At 34.4% G+C, this 12,775-nt stretch overlaps 2 protein-coding genes across 2 annotated transcripts in view; one reads left to right on the top strand and one right to left on the bottom strand.

Annotated features, from left to right (window-relative positions):
• LOC112001953 (probable beta-1,3-galactosyltransferase 14) overlaps positions 1 to 9,517 on the top strand; it is an 84,761-nt gene extending 75,244 nt beyond the window's left edge. The window contains exon 5 of the mRNA XM_065769064.1: positions 9,477 to 9,517. Coding sequence (XP_065625136.1) covers positions 9,477 to 9,517 — 41 coding nt within the window. The remainder of the gene's footprint in view (positions 1 to 9,476) is intronic.
• Positions 9,518 to 10,906: 1,389 nt separating this feature from the next.
• Positions 10,907 to 12,599, bottom strand: LOC112025278 (uncharacterized). Its single transcript, XM_024057930.1, has 4 exons — positions 12,441 to 12,599; positions 12,052 to 12,347; positions 11,412 to 11,657; positions 10,907 to 11,321 (listed from the first exon to the last, which is right to left on the bottom strand). Exons 1-4 carry the CDS (start codon positions 12,597 to 12,599, stop codon positions 10,907 to 10,909), a joined length of 1,116 nt encoding a protein of 371 aa, XP_023913698.1.
• Between the last annotated feature and the right edge of the window lie 176 nt (positions 12,600 to 12,775).

Below are 12,775 nucleotides of genomic sequence, written 5' to 3'. Positions count from 1 at the left end.
TTGTGGGTTTCATTTTTTTTTTTTTTTGACTAATGTGGGTTTCATTTTAATGTGTATGTATATGAAACTATTAATGTGTCATATTGAAGAATATGTGTATGATTGTGGGGAAGCAAGGGGGTAAGAAAGGGGACACGGTGACACTTAAGAGAGAAGGGTTTTTCATTTTTGTGTGAAAAAAAAAAAAAAAAAATCATTTCAATTGGTCCCTACAGATTGCCGCGTGTCAATTTTTTTATGTCCCAATAAAATAAAGCTCCAGCTCCTCCTCATTTTGACTAAAAAGACAACTCGCGCCTCTCTCGCCTCGTTTTGTTCTAGTAGAGTTTGTATTTGTAGGACTAAATTTTGGTGACCTCATGTGTGTATGTAACATTTGCCTGCAATACTCACGATGATCCCACAGTCCATACAGGGTATTGTACTATTCTATTCAAACCTATAATATTTATAATTAACAAGTACTCCAACTACACAACAAGTGCGTGTGTTTCACCTGCTGAATCCCATGGAAATTCTAACTCAAATTAACCATGATGAACAAAAAGTGAAAACATGTTTTAAACCTTGAATGGATTTGTTTGAATAAAGTACTTTTTTTTTTCCTTTTCTTTTCGAAAGCTAAAAATTTAAGGATCATAGATCTATCTCGATGAAGATTTTAAGCATCATTTTAATGTTATGCAAAGTATAGTATATTTTTGTTTTATTATAAAAATACATTGAAGAAAGACTCATCAGCTTTATTTTGGTACATGATGTATATACTTTAAATATAATTAATCATGCTTCTCTTTTTCTTCTTTTGTCGTCAATTACCTTAATTATTGAAGATATCCAAACTAGATTAAGCTAATTCTTTGACTTATGATATTGTCTGATGGACCTTTATTTTTCTTTGTACTTTAGAAGATCTCTATCTCTCTAATTGCACATTCTTCTTCTTTTTTTTGTCTAAATGTTGAGAATATGAGAGAAATTATCTCTTTTTCTTTGGACTTTGATTTGGATCCAGTACTCTAAAACATTGCACCTATTAAAACGGCGACATGTCTTCATTTTTAACCATGGCTTTGCCCATTTTATAAGTTGAGGAATAAAAAATTAACAACGTAGCAAAAGAAAAAGGCCTCTTCTTTTTCCCTTGAATGTGAAAAACAGAGCGTGGTAAAGGTGAAAGGAAGAAGCGAGTGGAGAAGTGAGGAGTAGGGGTGGTGACATTCATAGCATCCAAAGCACCAACACGAGTGAATTAGGAGGCATGGAGGGAGGGTTCCGCATACTGCGAGAGGATAGATTTGCTAATGGCATCCACATGCCTGCATGTCATGCACATGACACGTGTGCATCAACAATAATATTTTATTTAAAAATGTCTACCACACGTGTCAGATGGACCCTGAACCTGAAGATGCCATGTTGCATGCAATATCTGATTGTAAAAGAGTATTATTTATGTGGTACCTAGAGAGTATGCCAGGGGGAGCTAGCTGGGCATCGTTGCTCTTGAAGATTTTGCTTTTAAAGTACTTATATTTTTACACTACTACATGGGCCATATATCCATGCAGAATAATATTTATGCTTTTAAACTTATACTAGACTAATATCTAGCTCAATGACCAAAAAGAGAGACTATTATAGTAGTATGAATCTTTGTTTTTTTCTTTGTTATTCTAAATGTAAAGATAATTGCGGATTTGCACATGGGAGAGTAATGGAGTACTTATCCAAAGAAAAAATAATAATAGCCAAGGAGAGAAGAAGGAAAGAGAGGATAGTCCAACTATTGCCCTACATAATTGGAAACTTTGGGGCTTTTTTATTATTGGAAAAGAACCATCTCTATCCATTTAATGGTCCAAATTAAATATTGCAAATCCAAAAATTATATTTATGTTAGGTTATTTTAATATTTAAATCACATCATAATATGCGTACGTAATTATGTAGTCACACACATGACACAACCACATTATGAACCCTAATTCTATGGCATCTATAGTTGTTTAAGTTATTTTTCAAATTATTTTCATTGTATGTATTGTGGACCCACATTACGGGAGCCGGTGATTGAAAATGGCATGATATCGTGGATGGAATCAAATCCATTCAATTAGGTAGGCTTAATTGTCTCATATCGTTCCAAAACCCGTACCCTAATTCTATACCAAATTAAGGTCTAGTTCAATCAAATCACGTATTACCAAAACTTTGATAAAGCCAAAAACGCTAGGCTATTTTTTTTTTTTTTTAATGTTATTGACTATATATACATATATAACATGATTCCACATATGTTATTGTTTTATATATAATAAAATTAACATCAAAATAATTTTTTCATGACTTAAAACATTTTTTTAATTAGCTCTAACTAATAATTTATTTTTCATCTTATGTCGAAGCTTTATTTAGACAAGCTTAATGGCTACAAATATATGGTCGCAATCTAAGATCACATTATGAGAAAGCTATATCTATTTCTTAGATTCAAATCTTTGAGAATTTCTAGAGATTTGAATATAAAGTTCCCAACACATTTTTTATATGATTGACTCTAGTAACTTTTACTTCTTGAGCACCTTTTTTTCTTTAAATATTTATTAATAGGTGATGACTTCTCCATGATTAACTTGTACCCTGAAACTTAAATACTAGTATAATCTTTATAAATTAATTATATAGATAGCTTAAAACATTAATTATTAAGAATAATAATCTACTTTTAAATTTCTTTTATCATAATTAATGTTCTTCAAATGTCTCAAATCCAAGCTTTTTGTTAAATGAATGAGTGATTGCCCAATTACCAAATATTGATGGTGTTAATTAAGAATTATAAAACATATAAAATGTCAACTAATTTAAAATAATTTAAATACAATAAATATCATTTTTACATGCCTAAATATATATATATATATAGATATATATATATATATATAGAGAGAGAGAGAGAGAGAGAGAGAGATGGGTTCAAGTTATACCTTTTTTAAGCCATTGGATTTAAGTAGATCTAATGGTAAAAAAAGACCCTCATAAATGCTAATGTTTTGATTAGGATCTCATTAATTATCCCTCTTTTATTATTTTATACCTATCTTTAAACCCAAAAAAAAGTGTCACTTCTGACTCTCTTTCTACATTTCTCTCACTGTCTATCATAGCAAACCTTGAAGCCTGTTCATCCACAAATTCTTCAATACCCTATGAAATTTCAGATAGATCTACAGCTCTTGTCACTCATAGGACTACTGACATAGCTTGTAGTCACTCCAAAATCAGCACCAAAACTTCCAAAACTCAACTTGGTTCTTTCAAACTCAGGGACATGGATATGGTTTGGAAGAATAACAAGCTGACGTTGTGGAAGATGTAACTCCTCCAACAAGAGAAGATTGACAGAAACACATGCCCACAATGGCATGGCAATAATTCATTCAAAAGATAATCAACTAGGCAATAGAGACAAAAAAAAAATGACAAAATCTATAGTTTTCAAGTAGCAAAACACATGTACAATGTTCAGAAAACATCAAATAATTATTACAACCATAACTTAGCTTACAAATCAACAAACTCTTTGTGTCTTTTTTTTTTTTTTTTTTTAATTGATTGGATAATCAAAACAACAAACTCTTATTTAAAAGTACACATGCCCCAAATAAGAATAAAAATCATTTGCCTTGGACTACATACCGACTGACTTAACAATTTAAGGAATACAGGCAACAACAACCAACTTTAGCATCCATGGAAAGTCTGAAAGAACCAAGTTGAGTTTTGGAAGTTTTGGTGCTGATTTTGGAGTGACTGCAAGCTATGTCAATGGTCCTGTGAGTGACAAGAGCTCTACATCTCTATCTGAAATTTCACAGGGTATTGAAGAATTTGTGGATGAATAGGCTTCAAGGTTTGCTATGATAGGCAGTGAGAGAAACATAGAGAGAGTCAAATATAACACTTTTTTTGGGTTTAGAGATGATATAAAATATAATAAATTAAGGATAATTAATGAAATTCTAATCAAAATATTAGCATTAATGAGGGTCCTTTTTTCACCGTTGGATCTACTTAAATCCAATAATTTAAAAAATGTATAACTCTTTAGAGTTACACTAGGTATAACTTAAACCCATTTCATATATATATATATATATATAGAGAGAGAGAGAGAGAGAGAGAGAGAGAGAGAGAGAGATATTAAATTCTATAAGGACGTGGCGTGAAACCAATCTTTTACTCATTCAATAAATGATTGTCACATCAGTACTGTACTTAAAATTCAATACATCCTACCACACCTAATAACATCTCAATAAATTCCCAATTTGGTTGGATTTATATATTAGTATTAGAATTGATTGAGTGTGATTGTGTTTATTTTTAAATATGTGATAAGATGATATGACATGTTACGATTGGATGGGTAAAACATGAATTTTACACAATGTCCTTATAGAATTTAATCTCCTATATATATATATATATATAAGGAATATCATTTTTTTTTTTGGGCTTATGGATGACAAATATAAGGAATAACATTTTTTTTTTTTTGGGTTTATGGATGACAAACATAATAGGTCTCAAGTTCCTAACACAAGAAATCCCAGTAGACTACCTTTTTTTTCTTCTAATCATGCAGAAAGCCAAATTGTCGACCCTGCTGTTTGGTTGTTGGACACTTTGGAAGAGGGTTTTTTTTTTTTTTTTTTTTTAAATGCAAATCTATTTGTGGAGGAATATGTTTTATAAATATGCATCATATCTAAGTCAGGGGCGGAGGCATGTATAAGGGTGGGGGCCAGGGTCCCCCAAAATTTTGAAATTTTTTTTAAATATATATAAAATTATTTTAATGTTTTCAAAATTTAGTCTACAAAAATAAGAGTTGCCCCCCCCCCCCAAATATTTGAATTAGTCCAATAATACTCTAAAATAAATAATTGGTCTAATAGTTATGAGATATAACTTTATTTTTTGCAATTCTATTTTTTATTGTAAAATATGCTCTTAAATCTGTTAAATATTTGATAAAGTTTGGTATCAAACATGTTTGAATCTATCTTTTTCAACCCGTTTTGTGACGATTAACAAGTCATTGACTCATTAAAAAAAATTAAATTTTGTCACTAAAACTACACATGAGATGTGTCTTTAGTTGCCACATAATGGATTAGAGCAAGGTAGCTTTAAATATGATTGGAGCCTAACTTATTCCTCCAAGTTTTGGGATCATTCATGTTTTTGAAAATTTCATTAGTTCAATTGAAAGATTTTTTTACTTACTTTATTATAAAATTTGATAATTTGTAATTAAAATGAAACGTTTTAAGAATTTTACTATGAAAATGGAAAAAATGAATTTTATTTTATGAAAGATTGCCATCAAAAATAAATTTTAATTGAAAATACTAAACTCTTTTTTTTTTTTTTTTGGTTGGGTGCGTGTATATATAACTTATCAAATAAAAAAGTGTGTGCATATATATGTGTGTGCATATGGTAAAAAGCGTGTTTGTATATATATGTATGTGGGGGGGGGGGGGGGGGGGGGGGGAGGGAGTTATCTTGATAAATATATTAGCGTCGCAACTTAGCCCTCCCAAACAAAAATTCCTAGCTTCACCCCTGATCTAAGTGATGTACATATGGCACAAAAGAATAATTAAAATGTGACTAAATGACATATAAGACCTTTAAATGAGTGATAATATAACACTATAACTTTTTGTTTTTAAATCTTAAGGTTCATTAGGTGAAATAACACCTACTTTATATTCTTTGTCGGTATATAAAGGGAAATTAATTAAAAACCCCTTCCTCCACCCCTTTTTTTGATTGGCACAACCCTCAACTCTAAATTCTCTGATATCTCAAAGGTTGATCATTGTCCTTATAAACTAAGCTCTTATTATATTCCATCATTTTTTTATTAAAAAAAAAAAAAAAAATCTTGTATGTGTGTGTATATATATATATATGATCACCTCAAGTTTGTCAAAATAATTATAAATAACTAAAAATTTATATCTTCTAATTAAAAAGGAGTAGAATATAAGATGGAACAGCTCAAAAACAAAATATGTATTATCTCTTTTATAACAAATGAGTTCCACAACTGTATGATTTTTCTTTGGTAGAAAGGGGAGAATTTATTTAAATATATAGTGCAAATACATCAAGTATGGACATGTGACACATGCAGCTTGTCTAGTTTCAGGAATTAGTCATAGGGCACTCCTCTAGGAATACCTGTATACAAAAGATCCTAGGTATATCTACATAGAACAAAAGATGGACATAGGAATACATCTCCAAACCGCTACTTTGCTCCATCCCCCTTTTCGCGAGTCAATTTGCAACTACGTTAGTTTCACGGTAAGTATGATGTAGACAGACCATCCATTCCGTCTCAAAAGAAGTTAAAACATGTAACCACAAAAGTATAATATTTACCGCAAATTGTGAAAAGAATAATACATATATATTTTTTTGGTAGAAAGGAGAGAATTTATTTAAATTTATAAAGCAAATACATAAGCATGTCAACGTGACACATTCAGCTTGTCTAGTTTCAGGAATCACAGGGCACTCCTCTAGGAATACCTATATACAAAAGATCCTAGGTATATCTACATAGAACAAAAGATGGACAATAGGAATACATCTCCATTCCCGAGTCAATTTGCAACTACATTAGCTTCACGGTAAATTTGATGTAGACGGACCATCCATTCGGACCATCTATTCCTCTTACTGAGGAACATCTAGTAATCATAAATAAAAGGGGTCAAAGCTGGAGCCATAGTCCCAGAAAAAGTTAAAAATGTAATCACAAAAATATGATATTTATCACAAACTGTGAGAAGAATGATACACATATCTTGCGACCACCACTAATCCCAAGTTGCAAGTATGTGTCTAATATATGGACTAGAAACAGGACCAACCAGACAGAACCCAAACTGTAGTACAAGCAAAGGGCACATGAAAATATATAGTAATAATATGATGAGAGATTAGTAGTAGATTAGGTATTAATCAAGTAGTGGACAGCAGGCAGGACCTCAAAACCCGGATAAGAAGTTAAAAATGCTTTTAGACTAAGCAACCAAAAAGCAAAAAACACATAAGAATACAAAAGTTGGAAGTGAAGTGAAAGTGTTGAGGAAAAAATTAACCAAAAAAAAAAAAAAAAGGAAGTGAAAGCAGATTGGCAGAGAGTTCGGCGGGAGTGTGTTTGCATTTGATTTTGATTCTTTTCTTTACAGTAAAAGGTAATAATGTAAGCTTAAAAACACTTAAAATAAAGTGATAAATTGGCTGGCTTTCGTAATTCAAGGCCAAAAATTTTCCACGGTCAAACTATGTTCAAAGTAATGGAGTGGGTTTTTGTGGTCAGTGAAACGAATCATTCCTCACGTTCTGCAATATTTTATTATTACTTCATGATCACCTCTCACATGACCTTCTTTTTTTTAATTTTAATTATTTTTTTTTTGGCAGATAGATGCGAATTTTTATTCTTATTGTTCAAACAAATTTTTTTTTAAAAATATTATATTTTACATTCTGTGTATTGGAAAGGTCTATTAATTGTCTGAACTTTACTTATATATGATTTGGGACATGTGTCTTTTAGTGTGGACATGTGGGTCCAAAATGTTGATATGATTCTCATTCGTGCGATGGATTGATTTTTTTGGGGTACAGGACGAGTCAATAATATCGGAAGAACGCTGTTGTCTTTTGAATTTATGTTTATATAAAGAAATATATATGTTTATGGTGATCCACTGATCCAGCTGCTACTAATTGGAATTCCACTGTAGCAAATTTGGTATATCCCCAAAAAACAAAAAAGTTGCTGCTGATTCAATAATTTTGAAACTTCTTCAACTTAGTTTAATTATAATATTGGAGGATTTTTTCTTGTGTGGTAGCTAAAGTTTAAAATTATTTGCGGAAATTCTGATTTCTAAACATAGTCATTGATTTTTAAAGTTTTTTAAAAAATAAAGTCTTCACTTCAAAATATATTTTATTTGACATGAGCTAGTTCAACTCCAAAATTATTGTCTCTCACTTTCACTACAACCACTTGAGAAAGCACTTGCAATTTGCAAACTCTTTAATATTTAAGACTAAGTGCTCGTTTGGTTTAGAAATATCTCAGTTTTCATAACTGAGTTTTCAAAACTCATGACTCAAACTCCCAAAACTAATAATTCTTAACTCAAACTTCACATTCACTTAAAAACTGCAAAACATATGTTTTGGTTTAAAAACTCAGTCACATATCTCATTTTAATAACTCAACTTTTTGCGAAAACTGTGAACCCCGCCCACTGAAAATCAGTTCTCAGTTTTTGAAAACACTCAAATGTTGTTTCTGAATTCCATCACTCAAACTCAAATTTTTGAGTTTTGAGTGATGGAAACAAGTGCTCAAAACCAAGCCAAACACAAGATTTTTTATGAAACCCACGCATTTTGGAAACTCAGTGATAAAAACTGAGTGATATCACTCAAAATCAGTGTGATCCAAACAGGCTCTAAGTCTTTCAAACATTGAATTTTTAATAAGTAAAAAGTTAATACGATCACCAATCACCATAAATAACCGATCGCCCTAATTATTTGTTTTTATTTAGGAAAATAGAAAAAGAAAGGTACCATGTATCTTAAAAAATAAAAATAAAATAAAAAATGAAATAGAACTCTTTTGAGCTGCTTTTGCACATTAGTTAAACTTAACGTGTGAAATGTTTAACTTTCTATGTCCTAAAAATTGTCATTCTATTTTTTTCACTTTTATTTTAGATCTATAACAAGAAGGTGCCGCGTATGAAAGTCTTACAAGAAATTATTGCTTATATATTCAATCAATCAATGGAAAATATTTTCAATTTTAACTGAATTATATTTCAGTTGGCAAGACAAAACAAAAATCAATTAAAGTCAAAATTTTCTAATCTTGACTGAATTTATATTTCATATTTTAGCCAAATCTTCAAACTTATGTCCAAGTTTGTCTCATAAAAAATTTGTGAATTCAAGCTGTTTCTTTTAAAGGAGCAAAAGAAAATTTTTTAAGTAGTCATGATTAATAAATAAATATCATATATAAATATTTTCTATTGAACAATTGCACATGTTGGTAATTAGTGTTAAGTGATTCTACAGTCACTTTTCAAAAGAATTAATTATTTTGGCTTTAATTTTAAGTTACTTCAAGTAAAGTGTTATATACTCACAGCAATATTATAACGAACACACGTGGATGTGATCTGCGACTGGTCGTCCGCACTTCGGTATGAGTTTTTGGATTCAAGATTTGCTCATCTTCATATTTAATAATAAGTAGGTTATTATAAATAAAACTAGATGTTCCAGTAAATAAGCTGGTAAACACTGAATGTGGACACGTGACAGAGCACGTGCCATCTCAATGGCTTGCTCTTGTCACGAGCCACTGGACGGAATGGGCGGTGGGACTGACCACTGAACACTCTAACCTTGCAATTTGCTACAACCACCGTACTCTACACGTGCATGTTTCCTATTCTTTTACCCTTTTTTTTATAGTTTTTTTTTTTTTGAAAGGAAAATCAACTTTCATTTAACTAGCAAGAGACGATGAATCCACAAACAAAGCTTCTAAAGCAGGCGGAGGAGAGTCCTCCAGCCAAACACTTTCCTCACTAGTATGTCTAGCAAAACGAGCTAGAGAAAGGGCTACCCCATTAGCATTACGTCTAATACATTGAAATTCCACATGCCTCAACCTTCTAGCCAAGTAGCGAACATCATCATAAAGGTTCCCCAGACGAGACCAATCTGACTGAGACAAGGCTATTAACTGCATCACATTTGAATTATCACCCTCCATAATTAAGTCAGAAAACCCAGCATCAATCGCAAACTCCAACGCACGCTGACAAGCCAAAACCTCGGCCTCTTCACTATCCGTGACTGCATGACCCTTTGACGACAATGCAGCCATCTCCTGACCGTCGCCGTTCCGAATAATCACGCCAATCCTTGAAGCTAAAATATCAGTGAAAACAGCAACATCAAAATTTAGTTTGTACATCGTTCCTACAAGTGGCTGCCACTGCTGTGTTTGGCCATTAGACACAAGGATCGCAAGGTGAGTCCGAGCCTCCAAGAACTCCATAAGGAGACTACGAGTAGGGCTATCCACGGGTCGGTCTGAGTCGGGTTTGTGCCTAACCCACAACCGACCCGATCAGATTGAGTGGAGAAATTCTAGACCCGTCGCCGACCGCGAAAAGCCACCAGTCGAGTTGGATCGGGGCTCGGGTGGGCGGCGGTCGGAGTTGATTTCGACCGAAATAAATGGTAACAAACACTGAAGAACAAAATCAACATATCTCCCCAAAGAAAAGGTCTACAAACCCAAAGAACAGATCCACAAATCCACAGATAACCGAACATAAGAGATGAAATAGAAAGATTGAATCTGAGAGATGGAGGCAAAGACGAGCTGGGACATTGCAGAAGAAGAGCACAAATCAATGATGAAGAGATAGAGATCGACGATGGAGAGGCAGAGATCGACAACAAGCATGAACGGCGAAGGGTAAACATCGAAGAGAGTGAGAGTAAGAACTGAGAGTGAGAGGATGATTTTGGAAAGTAAGGACTGGAATGAGGCTGGTTAACAAACTTTAGACCTTTAAACCCATTTATATGGCGGTCGGGTCGGGTGCCTCGGGTATTGGAGGAAGAGACCCACACCCGATCCGCCGGAATCGATTTTGGAAAGCAAGGACCCGTTGCTGACCGTCGGAGGAGTCAGATCAGACGGTGAACGGTTTGGATCCGGTTGGTTTGGCCGGGTGGGTCGAATCTACGGGTTGTTTGGACAGCCCTAACTACGAGCACGCCCAATCAATGTACTCGGCTCTTGTAGGATACCACCATGCACAACACGGTTGCGACGATGCCAAAGAAGCCAGCAAAGCACCAGAAAAGACTCAAACATGTCCAACGTCAACTTATGCAATAAATCTTCAATTAATCGAATCACAGAGACTTGGACAGTCAACCCCTTCTGCAACATACGGTGTGAGCAACTCGCCCACACGTCCTGAGCAGCAGCACACTTCCACAATGCATGTAGAATTGTTTCAGGGACTCGTTTGCAAATGGGACACAAGTCATCCTCTATAATCAGTCGCTGCCGAAGCTTTTCAAACGTTGGAAGAATATTGTGACAAGCTCGCCACACAAATACTTTGATTTTAGTTGGAATGTGAAGCTTCCAAACTCTCACCCAAACTTCGCTGTTAGACCCCAGATTGGACCCATTACTTTCTTAGCTTGACTCTCTCCACAGACTCCTAGCAGTATAATAACCAAACCGCACCGAATACCGCCTATTTTTGTTATGTAGCCAAAACATCACATTTGGTACATATCGTCTGCTCAGAGGGATCCGATAAATAGCCTCAGCATCATACCTACTAAAAACCATGTCTATGAGAGTATGGTCCCATTGGAAAGTATTCCAATCAATTAGCTCCGACAAAAGCCAATCTTCCTCTATATCATTCGGTGGAACCATAATTTTATTTGTTGGATGGCGAGGCAACCACTTGTCTGATATGCCAGCAACATCCCTTCCTCAAAATAGGTTGAGCAGCAAGTAAGCTTTTCCAAACATATGAGCTTTTTGGATGATCAACCGCCTCCAAAAAGGTGCAACGGGGAAAGTATTTGGTTTTAAAACAACGATAGAGAAGAGAGTCATGGTTGGTCAACATTCTCCACCCCTGCTTCGCCAGCATAGCTAAGTTGAAACTTCGAATGTCTCTGAACCCCATACCTCCCTCATTCTTTGGCTGAGCAAGGGACTCCCAGCTCTTCTAATGAATCTTCTTATCATCCCCATTTTGACCCCACCAAAACCTAGCACACATCATATTTAATTCATTACAAAATTTCACTAGGATTTGGAACATCCCCATCGTATATGTAGGAATTGATCGGGCCACGGCTTTGATTAGGACTTACTTCCCCTCTTTAGAAAGCAACTTCCCCTTCCACCCCTGAATCTTCTTCCAAACCCTCTCCTTAAGAAAAGAGAATGCTTGATATTTTGACCAGCCAATCAACGTAGGTAAGCCCAAATAGGATTCAAACTTTTCCACTTCCTTCGCGCTTAGCGTATTCTTTATCCAATCCCTTTGCACCCTTGATGTATTGCTGCTAAAGTAGACGGAAGATTTTTCAAAGTTAATACATTGACTGGAGGCCACAACATACAATGCTAAAACATCCGAAATCACTTGCACTTCCTCCCACTTAGCCTGACAAAACACGAGAGAATCATCAGCAAAAAGCAAATGAGAAATAGAAGGGGCATACCGACAAATGGACACACCATGAAGCTAGCCAAAAACCTCCTCCCTTGCCAGCAGAGATGTAAAAGCCTCAGCACAAATCAAGAATAAATAGGGGGAAAGCGAGTCGCCTTGGCGAAGCCCCCTAGTAGGCTTGAAATTGTCATATGCCTTGCCATTGATGTGAACAGAAAAGGAGGAAGTAGTGACACAACCCATAATCCGGTCAATCCACCATTGCTAAAAACCCAACTTGATCATCATTCCCTTCAAAAAAGACCACTCAACCCTGTCATACGCCTTGCTTATGTCCAACTTCAGCGCAAGCGCACCTTTTTTACCCTTTTTCCGGCCATGCATAGCGTGCAAGGTTTCATAGGCCACAAGCACATTAT

The sequence above is a fragment of the Quercus suber genome, unplaced genomic scaffold (assembly GCF_002906115.3).
Source record: "Quercus suber isolate HL8 unplaced genomic scaffold, Cork oak 2.0 scaffold_27, whole genome shotgun sequence".
Taxonomy (NCBI): domain Eukaryota; kingdom Viridiplantae; phylum Streptophyta; class Magnoliopsida; order Fagales; family Fagaceae; genus Quercus; species Quercus suber.
This window is presented reverse-complemented; position numbering and strand designations above follow the sequence as displayed.

What these genes read in the sequence shown, in the direction of transcription:
- LOC112025278 (XM_024057930.1), bottom strand. Translation starts at nt 12,599, where the DNA reads ATGGGTTGTGTCACTACTTCCTCCTTTTCTGTTCACATCAATGGCAAG. An exon ending in CTCTGCTGGCAAGGGAGGAG is followed by an intron (nt 12,348 to 12,440) that starts GTTTTTGGCTAG and finishes GTGTTTTGTCAG; the next exon opens with GCTAAGTGGGAGGAAGTGCA. An exon ending in CTACATAACAAAAATAGGCG is followed by an intron (nt 11,322 to 11,411) that starts GTATTCGGTGCG and finishes GGGGTCTAACAG; the next exon opens with CGAAGTTTGGGTGAGAGTTT.